Raw genomic sequence first — 21,166 nt, 5'->3', positions numbered from 1 at the left:
AAGGACCCAACGTCCAGCAGTTCACTTCAGCATGACCTTTCCGAAAATTAGATATTTCTTGCCCTGACACTTTCCATAACATATTCCTTGTTGCTTCCCTCGGGATGAGGGAGGGTGACTCCTCACGGACACAAAGAGAGGTGAGCCTCTAGCTAAACTCCCGTGCAGATTAAGTCAGCGCCCTGAACAGGAGGGCAAAGTGCATTGAGCGCAGAAAGAGGATTGAATAGAATACATAGCAAAGTGCATCCTGGTTAAATCCTCCTGATGGGAGGAAAAAAATAACAAAAGCTTGGTGATCGGTGCAGCTTAAAGAAAAAAATCCATTACTGAGGCCTGAAATGCCTTTAGTCCTACAGTAAACTGTCAAATCAGCTGCACTGCGTCACGTGCTCACGTCAGTAAAGGAAAACCTATGTGGGAAGATGACGAAATGTTAAGCAAAACACACACACACACATATACATACACACACTTGTGTGCGCGCTCTCGTGAGTCAGTGCACGCCCACGTGAATTTCTCTCACACTGGATGCCAATTATTGACTTGACATGTTGGAATCTGTCCATGGTGCTGAAATGGCGCGCCTGAGGATGTGTATGGAAACTTATGACAGAGGCTCACCCAGTGGACACTGATTATAATAATACACAGACAATATGCAGCTCAACACACCTGAGCCACCACAATGAAATGTTAGTATGGAATAAACACAAAGGCGCCCAACACTTTAAAGTCACAACGACGTCAATCCCACCATTCAGATCACTGTTGTTTACGTCAATATTTATATTTTTATATGTTTCCGGTATCATTAGTGATTTTCCGCCCGGCAGTTGTTCCAGGCCACTCAAACTGTGTGTGTGTATGTGATTAGAGATGCGGTTGCGTCACCGGCTCGGCAGCCGGGACAGATGACTGGCGCAGATGTAGCGTCAAGTCAGCGAGGACTAAACCGGAAACTCGATTTTCTTTGACCTTCAAAACAAAGGCGACAAAAGCAAAATCATTTAAGAGGAGCTGTTTTCATGACTCCAGCCTTTACATAGCAGATGTCTGTTAGACTCAAAGCCTCTAAGGTAAGTATCATTCTTCAGAGTTAAATGACTAGAATAATGCTGCCAACAGTGAGTTCACATGCACATTTCAAGAGGTCTATCCGATTCTTAAACTAAATGTGGCGTTTGATGTTAAGAAGTTTGTGATTTTATTGCCTTTTTATATTCCATTTTATACCCTTTTATTTATTTATTTTGTTGTTCATTGTTTGTTTTATTTATTTAAAACATTACATGTAAATGTAAATGTACTTTATTTATACAGCCCTTTACAACAGTCCTTTCGGTGTACCAAAGTGCTTTACAGTAGATAATAAATAACGAGAACAACAAACAAAATAAAAACAATAAAATGCAACAAAATCGAATAAGAAATGATAAAAGTGTCATCATACTACTGGGTGTTAAAAGCCATCCTAAATAAGTGGGGTTTTAGCTTGTATTTAAAAAGGCCCACTTTAACTGATCTGAAGTCAGTTGCAGAGCTCTAAATATAAAACTAGTCCAATGAGACCGAAACGATTCCGTCCCATTTTAACGCGTTTGTATTGACTTTTATTTTGAAAGCCTCGACCGGAAGTCGTCGCGTCGACCCGGTCCAGCTTGCCTGCTCGTGCTCCGGGGCTCAGATCAGCAGTTGGCTCGGGCAGGACAGCCGAGCCCGAACGCTCCTCGCGCGCGGGGATGTGCCGTCTCGCGCTGACGTGTGGAAAGGTGTCACCGCGCGCGCCTCGTGCCCTCAGATCGACACGTTGAATGTCTGATGTTGTTTGAGCAGAGGAGTGAGTGTTCAGTGTGACAGGTTCAAGTTTGGAGAAGTGGATCTGACCTCGGAGCTGCGCCGCAGGACTCCCTTCTCACCTGCGCGCGCGCTGGGGGGGACTCCATGAAGTCCATGTTTTGGACGATCACGAGCACCTGAAGTGAAAGTGCAGGATGACACGAGGGCAGGTGGACAGCATCACGTTACCGTTTGTGGCGTGATTTCCAGGGTTCCACCATGGAGGAGAAGTTCAACCGACTCATCTTCATTCCCATCGCGGCGGTGCTCTTCTTAATGATCGGCTACCAGTATGTGTGCCCGGCGGACAGCAACACCTGCTACTTCCGAAGTGACGACAAGGGGCTTTTCCAGCGGTACTCGTCCGGGTTTGAGTTAGTTTACACGGAGCAGGAGACGGACGAGGACCTTCCCTCCAAAATAACATCCAGATTTAACTTCACGGAGCGCGATCTGGACCGGCACGTCGACTTCAACATCCGAGGAGATGATGTGATGGTGTTCCTGCACATCCAGAAGACCGGCGGGACCACGTTTGGGCGGCACCTGGTCAAGAATATCCAGCTGGAGCAGCCGTGCGACTGTTTGCCCGGCCAGAGGAAATGCACCTGTCACCGGCCCGGTAAAGCCGAGTCGTGGCTCTTCTCCCGGTTCTCCACGGGCTGGAGTTGCGGTTTGCACGCGGACTGGACCGAGCTCACGAGCTGCGTGCCCGTGGTGATGAACAAGAGGGACAAAAAGAGCGCGCCGAAGAGCAAGAGGTGAGGTGTGACCTGCAGGACAGGTGGAAATAAAATGACGTTTATTAATCATTCACTAGTTCATATTTCCATTTATGGATGCATCCTCATCCTCAAATTCATCCATTCAGTATTAGGTCATCCACTCACACACACACACACACACTTGATCACTCACTAACTCACCCCTTCACTCACTCATGTGAATGAATGAGTGACTGAACAGGGAGGTTCAAATGGAAACGCATTACCCAGCATTAACTGATCAGTCACAGTGGATTTACATGAGGTCACTGCACTGGCACAGAGTGTAATGTGTAATTGGCATTATTGATTAGTTAATTGACAAATGGATTGTGCATGATTTATTGAGCTGAAATGAATTTGCATGAACTGAATAAGTGACGTGCCTTTTTTTTTTTTTAAATATAGTTTTCTGACTGAATCGTTTGATTATTAAAATAATTAGCAGCAGCTTCATCGAGGCTGGTTTGAGCCGTGAAGCCTTTACTGGGTCAAAGGTGACCAGATTTTGTAACCATCAAGGTTGTGTCACCTCTTTTTTTTGTCCTCCACCCAACATGTGTGTTCTTATTGACATGTAATGCACAGATGGAAATGCAGAACATAACATGGTATGTCAACACCAGCAGCCAGAAGACAGACCGGCTTCGCTGTATGAAGGTCTGTTTCAATTTCCTGTAATTACAGGACCAACAGAGCTGAGCTTAAGGGACTAAATCACTTTAAGAAGGGCACGGTCCTCTGAGGTGTGATCCGTGTGTGTTGAAGCCAATTTACCTTGCAGTCGGTTCAGAGAGCAAATCTCCATATGTTACCAAGAGCGTTAAAGGGGGGTCGACGAGGACGGCCAGTGCCTTTAAGAACCTCCCAATCCGTTACCCGTCCTCAGTGGCAGCCATCAGACTTAATTTAACGCTTTTAAATTGTTTTGAAGAGGCGCCTCCGAGCCGCATCAGCACTACCAGTGAATCAACAACACCCCGGTCAACACTTGTCAACTCAATGTAATAGTGGGTGAAAATTCAGCGCTCATTACCATTGGCACTTTGCTGTGATTGCAGACGTGAGCTTTTTCTTTTAAAAGATGGGAATTAAATATGCAGCAATTTTCCCCACGATTAAAGGTCCAGTGTGTCAGATTTTAGGCGGCTCTGTTTACACAGTACGACATAAATCGAATTGCTATGGTTTTTGTTACCCCTGAATGAACCTTTATATCCACAGAGAGAGTAGGTCCTCTTAGTCCACCATGTTGAACCGCCAAGTTTCTACAGTAGCCCAGTACAGACAAACCAAACACTGGCTCTAGATCAAAGCAGCAACCTCCGTGACTGAAGTGAAGCCAATGTGGAAGTACCAAAAGCTGCAGTTCCTTAAACGTCCACTTGAGGCTGGCTCCAGAAGTGAGTCATGTCTCCATAAGTCCCCATGTTCAAATATCCAACTTCACAGCAGAAATAAACATGTTTACAGCCTGGTACAAAAAACAGTTTTGGTCTCTATAGATAATTTCCCTGTTCATGACAACTGTACTGAGGGTGAATTTATATACAACTCACCTGTTCAAATTATATCAAGGCTTAAAGTTATGCAGAATTAAGAGTGTGGCCATTTTGATTGACAGGTGGGTGCCTTTATAGATGGCTTGTTTGAGAAACTAGGCAGCAGCCAAATTCTGAGCTTCAGAATAGCTCTTCGTAAACCTGTGGGTGACGTCACTCTGCTCTGTCCATTCCTTATACTTTAGTAGAGGGGGATGAGGCGAGGTGCATTCAGTCGGTTGCAATCTGCAACTAAATCCCAATGCGCCGGACCTTTAAGTGTCTGTCGTTTGGTTAATTATTTTGACGATGGGAGTGTTGACTTCCTCTCATGCAGCTAATGAGTGGATGAACTCTTATGGGTGTTGACTTACAGAGAGATCTCTGTGGTTTGTCACAGCACCAGACGATATCCGATACGTTACTGCACAGAGCGGCGCTCTGAGAGTGCTCGCGGATCATGTGATACTTCATTGATCCCCCGCTGTGAAGTAATCGGTCCGTGTGCCCCCCCACCACCCCCTCCATGGGGAGGTCAGAGGTCATCGCGGCTCCTGAGCAGCTTTTAGGGGTTCAGTGTCTTGCTCAAGGACAAACGTGTCTGCATCGATGAGGGCGTTGCAATGTGCAGATCTTCTGCAGCTTTTACAAATGAAGCCTTGTCTTGTTGTCACATATGAGCAGATGCGGGATATATTTTTTTTTTATATTTCTTTATTTATTTGACAGGAAGCTATCACATTTAAGCCAAATGCACCATGACACATAACTCACTCTATACACTCTAATTTGTTGGATGAGCAATGAGTCATAACTCATACGACGGCCACAAATCTGTCACATGAAGTTCTCATTTCCCCAGGATGATGCCTGGTTGATTTTCTGTCCTCACACTTAAGAAGAAATATTAATCACGGGGAGCCTTACGGGATATAGACACACACATTAGGTGAAGGCTTTCTGTCATTATAGATTTATAATTATAGAATTTTAGACATTATAGAAAAACTGCAGAATAAAGACGACACACAACGTTTCGTGTTGTAGTTTTATCGGACCTGAAGGGCTCTTGTCCTGTCATTCTATCCATCATGGAGGTGATGGGGGTGTAGAGGGAATGATAGTGAGTTTGTGCATGCGTGTATCAGTGTGTTGGCTCAATCAATATTTCATTGTTTAATGCTACTCTGCTTGTATTTTAGCCCTGATCCATCAAATCTTAAGAGAGGTTAAAGAGCTCTTTTTCCACTTCACTGTATATATTATCCCCGCTGTATTATGCTGAACTTTCAGACCTGATCACTGAGCGTATTTCATAAAGCTCAACTCCAAACATTTTGTCCTAATCTGCTTGCAAAAAAAAAACAATCCAACTCAGTAACAGCACGCTGATATTGAAGGATGACTCCTGTCTTATACAAGTCACATACAGCAGTCGGACTGCAGAGAGTCAGGGATCAAACATCATGGGGATGGATGACGCCCACACTTATCTCAAAGCTGCATCCAGGAGGGTGATGTAGTTTTCTCGAGAGTCCCATCTCAGCCTCTGCTTTATTATAACATATGGTATTCCTACAAATCCATCCCAAAGATACTGCTCTATGTTACTACATTTCAGAGGGAAATATATGCATTAGGTTGTTGGAGATTAAGCCAGTGTGACTGGCTTAGTGTTTCAGAGGTCTATAGCCAAGTTTGCATCTAAGTGTAGAACTTATTTGTTCACATTTCCAGAAGATCGGAGTAATAAAATGCAAATGAATGCATGCGAAAGAGTGTAAACCCACCATGACGTCACATATTGGTTTGTGGACAACCATTTTGAAGCCACAAGTTTGGCATCATAGGCGTTGGACCTTTTTTTAAGTGACCATATTTGGACGAAGGTGTGGAGCTGGTGGGTCATAGTATTGTGATTTGGACTGGCGGCCCAATGGCGGCCTGCCAGGTCACAGACTTTCTCATATTACAGATAAAAGGTACATTAAAAAGATGTTTGTGAAAACATCTGAGGTGAGAAACCGGCAAAGCAGAAACACAATCTTGATTCATATTGGATCAACGCTGCCTTGACAGTTTGATCTGAGTTTTGTGAGCCAGGCCAGACTGACTGAGAATGACTTGTCAGTCACAAAGTAGCCACCCTATAAAGCATACCCTGCTTTATCGTCTATTTTACTCTAAATGGGACCATAATTTAAAAAAATGAACATCATGCTGTGTGGAAGAAGACTTCAAACTAGCAATTGAGGCCATAAACTCACGAGGAAACAGTTAACTGTGGTAATAAATCAATAGTAGGGTAATTTCACCATAAGTCTCCATACAACTGGACTTCTTTTTACAGCCAATGCTGTCGCCCCCTGCTGACCATTAAAAACAATACTCATGAGTATTCTCCTCATTGACCCTCTGTCCACTAATTATATAAAGTCAGTGGTTTGGCACATCAAGAGAAACAGTTGGTGGCACTAATTCTCCAGTTGGGTGCCATTAAACTATTTGCAGAAGAGCTCAAGTCGAAGCAAAATAATGTGGAGAACATGGCCCAAATATGACATTTATATTTCTTTTGTGTAACAATCTGAAGAAGGTTATAGTCTCTATGTTATTCAGTAACTAAACGGATGATTTAAATTTGTTTTATTTGACTGTTTGAGGTCGAAAAAGCCAAAATAATCAAAAAAAATGAATGATTTTTGTCTTTTCTTCTGAACTACCAAACTGGATAACTCGACGGTGTGAGATATAATAATACTGTCGAGCACAGTTGCCATTTTTCTGCTGAACCAGTTATTACCAAGTGACAATGCTTTTACATCCACCTTCGTGTCACTCCGCTGCTGCCTGATTTCCTTACTTTCTGTCCCCTGATGAAATGCATTCTGCTCTCAGGGGGTTCGTGAAACGAGGTGAAGTGTGACTAAAAATTCTTCAATGTACACCGACTGTACGGGGACACGTCAACGCCTTTTCGCAGCCGTTGCTGCCTAAACTTCTCCTTCACGATCCGATAACCCGGATTCACCCTAATGCCGCACTTCATGAAAGATTTCATCACTAATTATCTCCTTGGTTAGCAGACAAGTCGGCATAGCCATTAGTTCCATTTTCCTCGAAGTTCAGGTAGAAAAGCTTTTTGGGTATTAGCGGCATATCTTAGTCAAATCACAGTGATTAGTTCATTTTAAGCTCTTGTTTGGAGGGCACTTGAGCAAACTGTGGTCATGAATTAGAGCACATTTATATGGAGATTGTGTAATTCACCTCCTGTTGTTCTTTCCTTTGTTTGCGCCTCTCTTCCCCTGACTTAACACAGGCATTAACCTGCATCTATTCATGTGCTTTTCCTTACACCTGGCAATTTCCCTCACTAACTTCAGTGGCCGATTCCAGTAGTTTTTGATAGGCACACCTCTGGTCAGAGGCTCCTGCAGGGTATTGCTCGCAGCATGGGGCTACAGCATTCACATCGCAGCGGGCTACGTAATTGCTGTAAGGCCCGACGTCAGACCTGCTTCAATTGCAGAGCTGCCCTGTTCGTCCTCGGCAGCCGGGCCTCACACTGAGCAGTCAGAGTGTGTAACCTTATTACTGACCTCATTATTTCAGATTAGAGCTAAGAATGCAGGCTGGCCAAAAAAAACAAGATCAGCCTGAGTCTAATTAGCCCAGTTCATTCTGGACACAGTTAAGGTGGTTTTAGACATTCATTTGGCAATGGAACCCTATTATGATGATGATCATGACACTAAAGGAGTTAAAATATGCTAAAATATGCAGGAAGTTGACGAGGTTTAGTGGTCAAACGGGGGATGAAGTTATGCAAAATGCAGATTTGTTGATTCCTCTCACTGAGCCATGACAGAAATACTGCATAAACTATATGGCGAAAAACATCTGGTCGCAAGTTTTTGACATTAATCTCCTTTTGCAGTTGGAGTGAGTCGGTTTAAATCCTCAGCTGAAGAGAGACATATGCAGAGATTTCAAAGAGGGACGTATATTATTTCAGTCTGAGAGTATTTCTCTCACGCTTTAGGCCTTAACACTGTCAACGTTGCTTTTGACTGCAACGTCAGTCTCTTGAGTTATTTCAAACCTGCTGAAAAACGCACATTGTTGTAAAAACTTAATGTGACGAGAGTGCAGGTTGTCAAAAAGAATGTGACCTTCTGTAAGCCAGAAATCATTCAAAGTGCTCCCAGAGGATATGTGATGTACTAAAGTGAGCCTGGAAGTCTTTATAACCGTGTTCCACCTGTGATACTGTTACAGCACTGCCACTTCTAGCCAAAGTTTCATTTTAGGGGAGGTAAAACAACGAAAAGAGGCAAAAGAATTGTGTTCATTTCTTATTCACTGCTGTTTAATACACAGGATGCATTTCACTGAACCTCTGATTCGTCACTTCTTGTGGGTGGAAAAGTATATGTACAGTACCTGACACCAGAGTTTTATTTTTGGCAAAGGGTGAATGTACATCTCTTTAGAGCCTATACTGCAGCCTGATGTTGTGATGTAAGGCTGGTAAAGCATAGTGTTTTATCAATGTTTCCTCTAATTACACGACGCTGGTTTACCGCGTTGCGGCGGGCCAAGCGATGACGATCAAACGTTGCTAATGAGGTGTAGATGTTAGGTGTGCTCACTCCGAGGTACATGTTACAGCGCGTCTCTTCACACTCATGACACCACATCTTCACCGGTCTGTCCATGACGTCTGGCTGAATTAGAAATGTCAACGTTCGCATGACTTGCCATATGGTAATTTATGCCACAGTCTGCTCTGCCAATACCATGGGAAATTTGACCTTGATCACATGCCTTATAGCAGATTGATGATAATATTAGCAATTAGGCCCAACAGAGAGCTGAAAGACCTCTGAACTCCCTGTGGAGGCAAGCAGCCTACAGGGGAATATGTTGGTTATGAATTATTAATGTTGATACCAAAGTGACCCACAAAAATGTATCTTTATTAGCTTTATCACTAGATGTGCAGTATTAGTCTATTATGATCTGAAGATAAAGCAAATGTACACCCTTTGATAACTTGATGTATGCTCATGTTTAATACAAGCGCCAACCCCTGTGGCTTTAAAGTGAAGCCATTCCATAAGTCCCCATAATGTCCAACTTCACAGCAGAAACACTGACCAAACACTGGCTCTAGATCAAAGCGGCAACCTCCGTGACTGAAGTGAAGCCAATGCCAAAGTGCCAAGAACTGCAGTTCCTCAAACGTCCACTTGAGGCTGGCTCCAGAAGTGAGTCAAGTCTCCATAAGTCCCCATGTTAAAATGTCCAACTTCACAGCAGAAATAAACATGTTTACAACCTGGTACAGTACAAAAAACTGTTTTAGTCTCTATAGATAATTTCCCTGTTCATGGCAACTGTACTGTAATTTTTATATAACTCACCTGTTCAAATGATATTAAGGCTTAAAGTTATGCAGAATTAACAGCGTGGCCGTAACAGTTGGCTTGTTTGAGCACCCAGGCTTCATTCAGCCCGCCTCAGGTCCACCAATGATCCACGTCTTTGCCCGTTTTTAAATACAGCTTACAACTACACAAATGACACCATATGCAAATAACTGTGCACATCTTTTGCAGTACTCGAGTGTGAATATGATAATGAACTGATAATTTCTAATACCTTGCTCTGCCAGCAGTGGTGGATTTTATGTGCCCTGTTTACTGGTGTTGACACACTTATGCAGTCGGAGTCTTGTGGGAAAATTCCCAAATATCCTGCTAGTAATTACCACAGATCCGTTGTGAATACACGCTGTAGTTGGCAGCATACAAACCAACACTTCCAAAATATATATCTGAAGACAATTAGTTAAAATGGCACAAGTTAAATATTCCCACTAGCCAGCAGTGAAGTGGACATAAAAATGTCTAAATGTCTCATAATTTGACATAGTATGGCATAATTATGGGCAACTACTATCTTATGATTTGTGAAATTTTGACAAAGTTCAGTTAAGAGCAGTCGAATATCTCTTAAATATCTGATAAACAGAAAAAAAACTGCATTTCATGATGAAAGAAAGTCTTTTTCTCTTCCATAGAACAGGTTTCATTGTAGTGTACGTCGACAGAACATGTTTCTATGAAAGTGGAGTGGTAAAGTGGAGCTACATAAAGCTCTGAAGTGAATTTTGAAAGCATGCGTTGGTCAAAATGAGCAGAACAAGGAGAAAATGCTTGAGGGATTCTATCCTAGTTTTAATCCCATAATTAGAGCTTGATTTTTTTTTTATTAAAAAAAAAAGGTTGTTTGGTGGTGTGTGGGATCAAGTTAAAGAACTTATTCATACACAAGGTGTGTTGTTCATGTTAAATCAAACCCCTCGGTGCACTACGATCATGACCGCGAGCGGCGTCTTGTATTCTTGTAAGAAATGTGAGATACTCAGAGGATCTTGATAATCTCAACACTCCTTAGGGAGGATTAAGGACAGTCAAAGACAGGTTTTATCATAGTGGGGAGCAGGATGAGGAGTGTGTATGTGGAGGGGGTGGATTAATCCAGAAGTCCAGATTTATTCAGAAACCTGTCGACCGGACTGAAGATTGCTTGTGTGTTGATTTTGTTTGTAAGAGAAAAAAAACATCACAGCGAGGAAGTCTGTGCTGGATGGATCGTCATGTACTGTCCATCAAACTGCCTACGGATGATGGATAAGTCAAGATGGAATGAAACTGCATCAGATTCAACAGTCTAACATACTGTACTTTCAATTCCAATGTAATTTTCTAGTGTAATAATAAACACAGGAGCTGTGAGTCACTCACAATTTACTTTCAAAGACTCAACGTCGAATCGCTGCAAGAACATGCACAGCGCAGGGTTGGAAACGGCCTTCACGTAATGCTAAAGAGTGTATTGCTTTTCAGAAATTCCTCAGGAGTTTGTGTGGGTAGATGTGACCTTTGCAGAGTACAGTCTCCCATTTATCCTTTCCATGTCTACATGGACCTAGAAGACCGGCTGACACCTCACAAAGCCGCAAAGATTAAGATGTCAACCAAAGGTTAAGGCTAAGACGCTAAAGCTGCACACGCCAGGTTGTCGTTTGCGCGGATGGCCTCGACATTATGTTTGGGTGGGTTTAAATAAAAACAACAAAGAGAACTCTAGGAACGCTGGAGAGATGTAGCTACCTGAAATGCAGCCACATTTTAATAAAAGCAGATGGATGATTCTGTCCCCTGAACAAGATTTCCTATGCAAAGATGATTGAACCCTGAAATACGCAGCATAATTTAGTTTGTGTAAGTACACGCCGACTGCAGCTCCTCACATAGTCTATCACCTACTTTCCAGCGAAAAAAAAAAAAAAAACACATCCTCACACTCTCGCCTGCCTGGACACCTCGTCTTTCTGGAAGTGTTCTCAGCTCCCTCGTCTCCACACCAGCATCCCTGGGGCTTTTCCTTTATCGCCCAAAATAGCATCTCATATCTGCGACCAATGAAGATCACAGTGCAGCACCGGTCTCCTTGCTCGTCATTCCTCTCCTCACACTCTCTATCTCAATCTGTGCTCCACCATGATTTATCAAATCATCTTACATGCAACCCTCCGACAACTGGGTTATGTTTTTTTGGAGGCCATTGGCAGATCGTTCCGTGCTGAAGGAGAGTGTTGTAGTTTGTGTATGTGCGCTTGCTTTGTTGGATAGCGATCCCGCTGTGCACAGATGGGCACGGGGATCATTTTGCCTGTAATTGGCAGACAAAGATTAAATTAGAACAAGAGAGAGAATCAGATGAGTGAAAATGGATCCCGCTTGACCTCTTGGTCTGCAGACTGATGTGGTGAGACTGTGCAGCTGAGCAGCTTCTCTCCATTATCTCGATAACATCCCTTTTAACATGCAGACACGTCGTTGCTGAATCTGTCCCCTCTGACATTCCCCTTCATTCGTCTAATTGCCCCGTCTCGTTTGCTTCTTTTGGAATTCAACACTTCCCTTTGTACTGCAAACATGGCTGTTTTCAGAGGAGAGATTTGGTTTCATTTTGGGGCTTATGTTTGGCATTTTCTTTCGAGTCAGATTCTTTTTCTTTTACATTAAAAATTCATTAGTGAGAATATATTAATCAAGAGTCGAAAACTTGAATCTGCCTCATCAGGATGATGTGTGATTTAATCAGATTTAAAGGTTAAGTGTGTAGGATTTAGTGGCATCTTGTGGTGAGATTGCAGAGTGCAGCTAACTGAATACTCCCCACCTCAGTCTCACCTTCCAAATGTGTAGGAGAGACTATGGTGGCCACGAAAAACCCGTGCTAGTCATTACATTTGGTTTGTCTTCTGTAGAAACATGGCAGCTCAACATGGCGGACATTGTGGACGATGATCTGCAATTAACTCAACAATCGTTATCAGATTTTCATTTAAAATATCGATAAAGTCCAAATAGTCCTCGGAATATGGCATCATCTTTTTCCAGCTAAGCTCCTTCATCTTCAAACAGGTAAGAAAAACATGAATATTGAGCGGTATTCACTTGGTTATAATCTTCGTCCTCACCGCTAGATACCACTAAAAGCTGGTATTTAAACTACAAACATTATTATTTCCTTATACAGTTGATGCAGCAGACATGTAGCAACATTTGCTTTCATTTTGGGTCATGTTTGTGTCTACCGGAGACATTTAAGTCCAATATTGACTCTTCTTTTAGCTCTGTTTTGGTCTCCACCAACTCCTGTGTGACATTTTGGCTCTTTAGTTGCTTAAAGCTCCACCAGTTAGCTACTAACTGTTGGACACATAGTCTACAGTAGATTTAGGACCAAAACTTTAAAGCTGCAGGGCATAAAAACCAAAACAGGCTGCTGAAAGACACTAAAACATTCTATAGGACTGATTCACTGAATAGACATTAGTCATTTGACGCATTGTTTATGTAAGAATTGTAGATAGCAGCTTTAAACATTTATTTTTTGTTCTGGTCAGATAGTAATTCCCACTTGGAAGCGACTGTTATCCCCTGTGAGCACAGAAACACCTTGAAAATGGATTTCCTCCAACTGTGTGCTTTATCAACACCCTGACTTCAGTGTGAAATCGATGTACAGTCCTCTGTTTTCAAATTCACTTTCTCTCCCAACTTGGCTAAAAGAAACGTTTGAAAGCGATACTTCATTGATGACTGGAACAAAATCGTGTTGGTGAGACCATTCTTCAGAAAAGCCTCGACTAAAAGCAACATGATTTATTTTCAATTTTAAAAAGATGAAATGAATAAAAATTGTTGTCCATCTCGATACATTTTGTATGGACTGCCTCTTCAGCGGCATAAATACTTTCCATCAAGGCTTTTATGACTGTGTCCTTGATGGTAGTGAGTGAATTAACAAGGCAGATATCGATCTTTTGCTGTGAGTTTCCTCAGTAGCTTTTTGATGGTGATTTAGAGAGAGAGAGAGGGAGAGACAATCAGGGAGAGAGACGGAGAGAGAGAGGGAGATCAATAGTGTTTGCAGGTTTGCTGTGTGGAGAAAGGCGACGGGCAGCGTGTACGGCATGAACGAGGCGTCGGATTGATCGGCAGCAAAATGGAACAAGCTGATTTAAGTTTAACTTTAGGAACAGCCATGCATGATCACACACACAATGATTGTGTTATTACATGACAGAGTAGAGTCAGAGTGTCTTGTGTATTCACTCCAATCCTTCTGTGAACATTACATTTTGGCTCAATCAATCAGGTCAATCTGAGAAAGCCGAAAGTGTTCCCACTTTGTCTCGTTCAGGCCTGAAAGACTTGCAAGCCATTTAGCACATTAGCCAAAGAGCTTGGGCAACGGCATGGAATAAACCAGGGCGAATGACGGATTACGAGGGATGGATGGTGAAGAGAAGTTGTTTTAACTCAGGGAAGCATTCAGTATTTCACAGGGACACCGGAGAGTTTAGATACACAAGAACAGCTCTCCTTCGGCAAGAGGTGGTAGTTAGCAACAAAACCCAACAGAAGAGTTGGTGGTGGAGACCAAAAAATGTTTAAAGTACAGTGAATATTGGAATTACGTTCATTAAGCAACCAGAAACAATTATAAAAAAATGCGAATGGTGCTTCACTCACGCAATATCATCTTTAAAAAGGTCATAATCTGTCGGTGTTGCGTTCCCGATTGTCTTCTGCCCCCTAGTGGACAAAAAAATATATATTATTAGCAGAAGCTAGGAACAATTTCAAGTAAATTCTTTCCATTGAAGCACTTTTAGTCATTTTGGATCGACTGTATCTGCAGAGCACCTCCCACTGGTGATGCCACGAGTCTTTGCAACTGTAATAAATTCTAGAAAACGCAAGATCAAAGTGACGCCGCCTGGTTTCCTGCATGAGAAAAAAACCTCTCGCCATTCTCCCAACGAGTAATTATTCTTGACCTTCATAATCTGACCCTGGCTCTGTCCCTGACATGAGTAAGAGGAGAGCTTTGACATTTGCTGCTCTTTGTCAATAGGTCACGATGAAAGCACAGACGCAGAGAGGCGGGGTTGCATGGACACTTATTGATCCGGCTGTCTCGCGGTTAGTTGTACAGATAGATGATAGGCACAGGAGGAGGAAAAGAAAAGACTGAGCTGTTTTCCAGGAAGTACAACAAAGGGCCCCGCTTTGTGAGGCGCTGGTGTGTGTCCATCCATCTCGCGCTCTCCGTTCAACCCGGCGAAGATGGCAGGGTAATTCACTTATCTTCCACTGTGGATGGCCATTATCTGTGGGTGGTGTGTCTGTCTGCGGGTGTGTTCTGCCATGATATCATCATGGCACTCACTTAAGTATATATCACAGCTGACTGATATCTGCCGCCTGGCAATAATTGCTAAATTGTGGACCTTTTAAGGCTGTTTGGCTGCGCGCTCTTTGCTCGGTAACACAACTTCTCTCTCAATTAATCAAATTTCTCAGTTTAGCGGTGAACTCGAAACAATTACAGCTGTGCAGATGCTCTCACGGTAAAAGCTGTATAGTTTCTACATGGTTGCTGCTTTTTACATCTAATACACAGCAGATTCAGAAGAATAACAGGCTTTAATTGATGCCGATTAATGCTTTTTACTAGAATTCATCACGTTTGTGTCATAAAATGACAAGCGTTTCCATGGTGTAGTGGCGTATATCATCATAAATAAAATAATTTAATCATTTAGTCCAAAACTGACTCTTAAATTCGTCAGTCAGTGAGCAGGATGAGACCAATCATCAGATTTGTTTCTTTTTAAAGAAATGACTGCAGTCTGAATGAAGCTTTCACCACAGCCTTTTCTTTTATTCGAGAAAAAAAAAGTGTAATCCGTAAAATAAGCTAAATCCTCAGCTATAAAGAGTCAAAGAGAAAATTTGCAAAGGCCCATGAAAACAGGACTTAAATGTACAATTTAAAAACAGCAAGGAGGAAGCAGTATTGACTGGAAACAGAGTTTAGTAAGAGGCAGGTAAAGGGGTCATTAACAAAGCAGGGAGGTACAGGACGACCTAAAGGCTGGCTGAGATAGCACAATAGGTGATTTAGAAGCGAACAATGACTAAAGGGCAGGTATATACAGTATACTGCAGAGCTGATGAGGCAATATAGAGCAGGTGTGGGCAGTTCATGTGTAAAGAAGGCAGCACACTGGGGACAATGGGAGCGAATTACATGTTCGGAAATGACATGAGCTATTAGGTACTGTATGGAAAGTTTTGCCCATTTTTGCTCAAGGGTGTCAATACTGTAATTCAGCCTTCCCTTGTGACATCTATCAAATAAATAAGAGATCAAAAACATCCAAATGCTATGGGTCATGGACGTGCATTATGCAAAGAACAACAATATATGTCTGTTGGTTCAAACAGGAGCTGGAATATTTGATAAAACGCATTAGTTTACCATAAACTTGACAGTTTTACTCCTTATGTAGTTAGCCCTCTATACATCAGTAGAATTAGAGAAATCACCATATTCATTTGTAAAAATCTAAGCAACTTATCTGCCGACTCTTTGGTGAACTGCCCCCTGGAAAACAGCCTCCGTCAATGGCAGTGAGAGCTGGGTAAGTCCCTCTGTTTGTCTACTGTAATTATCTGATGAAATTTTGAGCAACCCACAATGTTCTAACCAACAACAGTGTTGTCTTTGGCAACATATGAGAAAACATCTTAATAAGTTGGCGGGAATCCAGTCAGTCCTCCCTGTCGACTCTTTGGCGAACACCGGAAAAAACAGCATCCACCCTCAGCAGCGAGAGCCAATTAAGTCACGCTGTTTGCAGATGATGTGATTATATGACGTGATGCGAGGCAAAGCACTCAAATTCACAATGTCTTCATCTCTTTCCACTATGTACGCTGGGTCAGGGTCTTCCTAACACCAAAAACTTTAGAGCTTCCATAAGATTGTAAACCTGGGGACGCCATTTTTAGATTCACAGTGGAAATCGGGTGGGGGTAAAAAAACTAGATACCAATGTAATCATGAATATTTCCGGTTCTGGTAACTACAAAACTAAGCTCATGACTTTAATTTCTGTGTTTTGATACACTGGGAATGATTTTAAAATGACGAGGGCTCCTGGGTGCTATAGCGACATATAGGTGTTCTTTATATGGTTATTTTCCGATATTGAGGGAAGGTGTTTTTCTGTTATCTTCATATTATATACTTTCTTATACCACTTACTATTCAATTATTGATTTATTCATTCCTGCGTCAGTCGATGGGAGGGTGAAGATCAGCGGTTGTTCGTTTTGTTAAGTTCATTGTTGTATTAGAAAACAAAAAACTGAATAACCCTTTCCCTACCCCAGTTATTTTTTCGTACAGTCTCTTGACAGCAGAGCAAACAAAAGGTGGAAAAAACATTCATAATTACAGTTTTTCACTGTTGTAGCAAAAGAGGCCTTAATATAACCGTGGAAGGCTTCTAGGTTTATTGATTTAAAAAATACAAAAAAAACAAACAGTAACTCAAAGCATTTCGCCAGGTGAAGTGTGCCAGTGATTGAGTCTGTGTGATTAGGAGAGGAGTGCCAAGACGCACACTGGCACACTTCACCTGGCGAAATGCATTGAGTTACTGTTTTCTTTGTTTTTGTTTTTTTAAATCAATAAACCTAGAAGCCTTCCACAGGAACTGAGTGTGTATATATTGTCCACAAAGGAACCCACAAACCGTAAGGGCTCTGATTTTTTGGGAGTCCATCCAGCTCATCACAGCAGTCTGTGCTCTTCTTGGCCAAATTCGGTCCACAGAGACTCACGAGGAGAGGAAATCGAATGGAAAACACTGCTGCACCGTAGCAGCAACAAGAAGTTACAGGACTGTAAGGAATGTGTCATGTATTGAAAATTGACCACTCTTAATAAGATTTAAAAAGAGAATTATTGGCGTTGCAGTGAAACGTCCTTGAATATGAATTCTTTATTTAGCCGTTGAATGGAAGCTCCCAGATGGTAAACTGTAGCCCTGAGGAATGAAAGAAATAAAATGTTCAGCTTTTTATTTGGGCTTTCTATTTAGTTTCTCTCTCCGACACTGTAAGGTCACGGTGATCTTTGTGCACAAGATGAACATTTTCAATTTCCCTTTTATCTATGTTGTCTTCCTTTAGAGAATTTTTTTTATTTTTTATTTTTTGAAAATGGCTGAAATTCTCCCGGCGCTGACTCCTTCAGTCACCTCACTGTTATGCTGGCCATCTCTGAACTCGATAGATCAGAGCGGAAAGCTGTGTTTGTCAGTTGAAAGATTTTCGTGCAGCTGGGTTACAGCAATTTTTGAAGCGCCATTCATGGCAGATCAGAGCGATCCAGAAACATGAAAGGTGCTGCAGACAGAGAGAGAAGAGAAAAAAAATAAAAACTCGTCAGAGGTAGGCAAGAGCAAATTGGTGTGACGAAAACAAAAATCTTTTTACATCTGCAGGATATTAAATGCTATACTTGCTTGGTTTGCATTGCTTCCTCTGTCATTATTCTCTAACACCCTCAAATGTACTTGATGATGTTTTTCATTTAAACCCTAATCAAACCTTTAGTGCTCTCTATATACGTCCAGCGCTGTGATATTTCTTCCTGCTCATATTTCTTTTTTTATCTGCAGCAGGATATGAGAAATTTGATGTATAGTTTCATCCTCCTTCGCTGTGTTCAAAATGTGGCTCGTGGTGTTTTGCCAGAGAGTTTCTTCAACCTTTGTATCATTCACGACACACAGGTACAACCTCAGCTTAATACCGTATGCTGTTGCCATTCAGTTTAAGAACGCACGGGCTATTTGAATGAAATAAAAATAATTATATCTATACAAATCTAAAAAAAACGTAATAAAGTTAGGAATGAAAACAATTTCCATAAACAGTTATCTGTTGGTCCGACATCATCATGATACAAAGACCAAACCAAAGTGAATCACAAAAGGTGATAGCTAGCGACTGTGTGATATCACAGGTTGAAGGGAAAATAATAAAGAATGATATTTAAAGAATACTGAGATATTTTGGGAAATAAACACTCACTTTATTGTTGATAGTTAGACGAGAAGATTGATATGTCTCATGCCTGGGGTTAGTTGTGACGCTACAGACAGATGTTAGCTTAGCTTAGCATTAAAAAACAGGATGTTCTTGAGCTAACGCGACGCCTCATTTTACGTATCTCTTTCTGTCTCTGCAGGAATTTCTACTACATCACCATGCTACGCGACCCTGTGTCACGCTACCTCAGTGAGTGGAAGCACGTGCAGCGCGGGGCCACTTGGAAAACCGCCCTCCACATGTGCGACGGCCGCCCACCCACTCAGGACGAGCTCCCCGCCTGCTACAGCGGCGAAGACTGGACCGGCGTGCCCCTGGCGGACTTCATGACCTGCCCTTCTAACCTCGCCAACAACCGGCAGGTCCGCATGCTGGCCGACCTCAGCCTGGTGGGCTGCTACAACATGTCCTCCGTTAGCGAGCTGGAGCGAGGCCGCGTGCTGCTCGCCAGCGCCAAGGCCAACCTGCGCAACATGGCTTTCTACGGCCTGACGGAGTTCCAGCGCAAGACGCAGTACCTGTTCGAGCGGACGTTCGGCCTGCGCTTCATCCGGGCCTTCACGCAGATCAACAGCACGCGCGCCGCCAGCGTCGGAATCAGCGAGAAGGTGCGGTGGCGAATCGAGGGGCTGAACGCCCTTGACGTGGAGCTGTACGAGTACGCCAAGGAGCTGTTCCTGCGGCGCTACCAGTACAACCGGCAGAAGCAGCACCAGGAGGAGCGACTGAGGAGGTGGCAGGAGAGGCAGCAGAGGCAGCTGCTGCACAGGACATATCTGGCTCAGCTGTGGAGACTAGGAGGCGGAGGAGGAGGAGGAGGGGAGGAGGAGAAAGAGGAGGAGGTGAAGGTGCTACAGGAGGTAGCCACTACAGAGGACTACAGCAGCCAGGTGGTGCGGTGGTGAGGAGACTACAGGGACTAAAAAACACCAATGCTCTGACTGATCGCTGTTGCTTTACTCCCCTCCCTCCCTACCTCCGTCTCGCTCTGTCTCTCTGCTGTGAATCTGCCAAAAACCTCCCGCCCTCATCGCCTCATAGCGCTTCGTCGGACTGCCGAAAAGGTGTCTTAATATTTATGATGGATGTAATTGTCATGGCAGCATAAACATTTTGTATTTGTTCTTTTTCTTATGGCTATTTTTTGGCACCGCAATTGTGAATTGTATTTATTTATTTATTTACTCATTAGCAAGTGCTTTGAATGTTCTCAAAGCGGTGGAACTGTTTCTTAAAAATTCGCTGATAATTAGTAAAAGTGAAGAAAATAATAATGTAACGCTTCACGAGGGAGGCCGGTTTTAGTCTATTTTAAAAATGGTGAACGAATCGAAGGATCCTTCTTTGTGTCATGTTTGTGATCTAGCGCCGTGTTGATCAGTGAAATCTTGTAGTTACTCTGTGGTGTTTGGCTTCATAAGAATATCAAAGCACAAACCTGGCAATAGTCTGCAGTGTGTGTTTCTTTCTTTTTCCGACTGATTAAGCTGCAATATACAAAAAAACAATCATTTTCTCGCAGGAAATGTGTTCAATAAAAAAAAAAGAAAAAAAAAAGCAGCATCCAGTGATGTAAATTTGTCCCTGATGGACTCTCTCTGGTACGCATGTGTACATGGACGTGTTCTTGCCTTGCTCCCTTTTTCACAGCATGTTCTCACCATAAAAATCTGAAATCTTCATGCGGTGTGCCAACTTCTTCCACATCCACGCACATACAGACACACTGACGCACATTTTTAAAATTTTTTTTTCATTCCTCGAGAAGGAGAGAGAGGCTTGCAAGGCCTGAAAGACAGGCTGTCAGAGCCCCTTTCGGCGCACTTACATCACAAAAGAGAGAACATTGGTATTTCCACCATTAGCTCATTGATCACAAGCTCTTCGCTTGCAAATTGATCATTCAGAGTTCAATTGACCGTGACGCTGGCGCAGCAGAAAATAGAGAGAGAGAGAAAAAAAAAAACACAGTAGGTCACTCAATGTTTTTTTTCCCCCCTCCATAATCTGACAAACATACAAAACTCAGCTCGACTGACGTTCCCATTTGCACTCCCGAGTAAGAAAAACAATCTATTTCGACGCATTTCTGCACACACACAGGCCGGCGAGACGCGAGGAATGATTGCTTTATATTAATATCCTGTGGCTGTAATAAAAACTTCCCGAACACGCAGACGTTTTTTGTTCATGAGAAGGAAAATGAGGATGAGAGGGGAGATCAGTCAGGAGGCAGAGAAGGAAATGGCTATGTCCACGGACGAAAATAGCCTTTCCATCCCCAGCCGCAGTCTCTATTCTACTTGCACAGCGTGGAGCAGAGGAAGATTAGAATTATATAAGCCTGTGATAATGATGCTGGATTTGACTTCTATGTACATATGCACACAAAAACACTTTAGAATATTCCATCTTATGGTAAGATTCTGAGTCTCTGTTTGACACAACTTGCTAATTGTTT

The 21,166-nt window shown here is 42.7% G+C and overlaps 1 protein-coding gene across 1 annotated transcript; it reads left to right on the top strand.

Annotated features, from left to right (window-relative positions):
- The first annotated feature begins 1,657 nt into the window (after nt 1–1,657).
- LOC113748275 (heparan-sulfate 6-O-sulfotransferase 3-B-like) lies at nt 1,658–21,064 on the top strand. The gene is made up of 2 exons (XM_027291355.1): nt 1,658–2,600; nt 18,845–21,064. The coding sequence occupies exons 1-2, from the start codon at nt 2,059–2,061 to the stop codon at nt 19,608–19,610; spliced, it is 1,308 nt and encodes a 435-aa protein (XP_027147156.1). The 5' UTR covers nt 1,658–2,058; the 3' UTR covers nt 19,611–21,064.
- Nucleotides 21,065–21,166: the final 102 nt, after the last annotated feature.

Source organism: Larimichthys crocea, chromosome XIX, assembly GCF_000972845.2.
Source record: "Larimichthys crocea isolate SSNF chromosome XIX, L_crocea_2.0, whole genome shotgun sequence".
Classification (NCBI taxonomy): domain Eukaryota; kingdom Metazoa; phylum Chordata; class Actinopteri; family Sciaenidae; genus Larimichthys; species Larimichthys crocea.
This window is presented reverse-complemented; position numbering and strand designations above follow the sequence as displayed.

Bases quoted from the DNA above. Each gene is read 5' to 3' on its own strand.
- LOC113748275 (XM_027291355.1), top strand. From the start codon at position 2,059: ATGGAGGAGAAGTTCAACCGACTCATCTTCATTCCCATCGCGGCGGTG. The intron at 2,601-18,844 runs GTGAGGTGTGAC...CTGTCTCTGCAG, and splicing joins AGCGCGCCGAAGAGCAAGAG to GAATTTCTACTACATCACCA.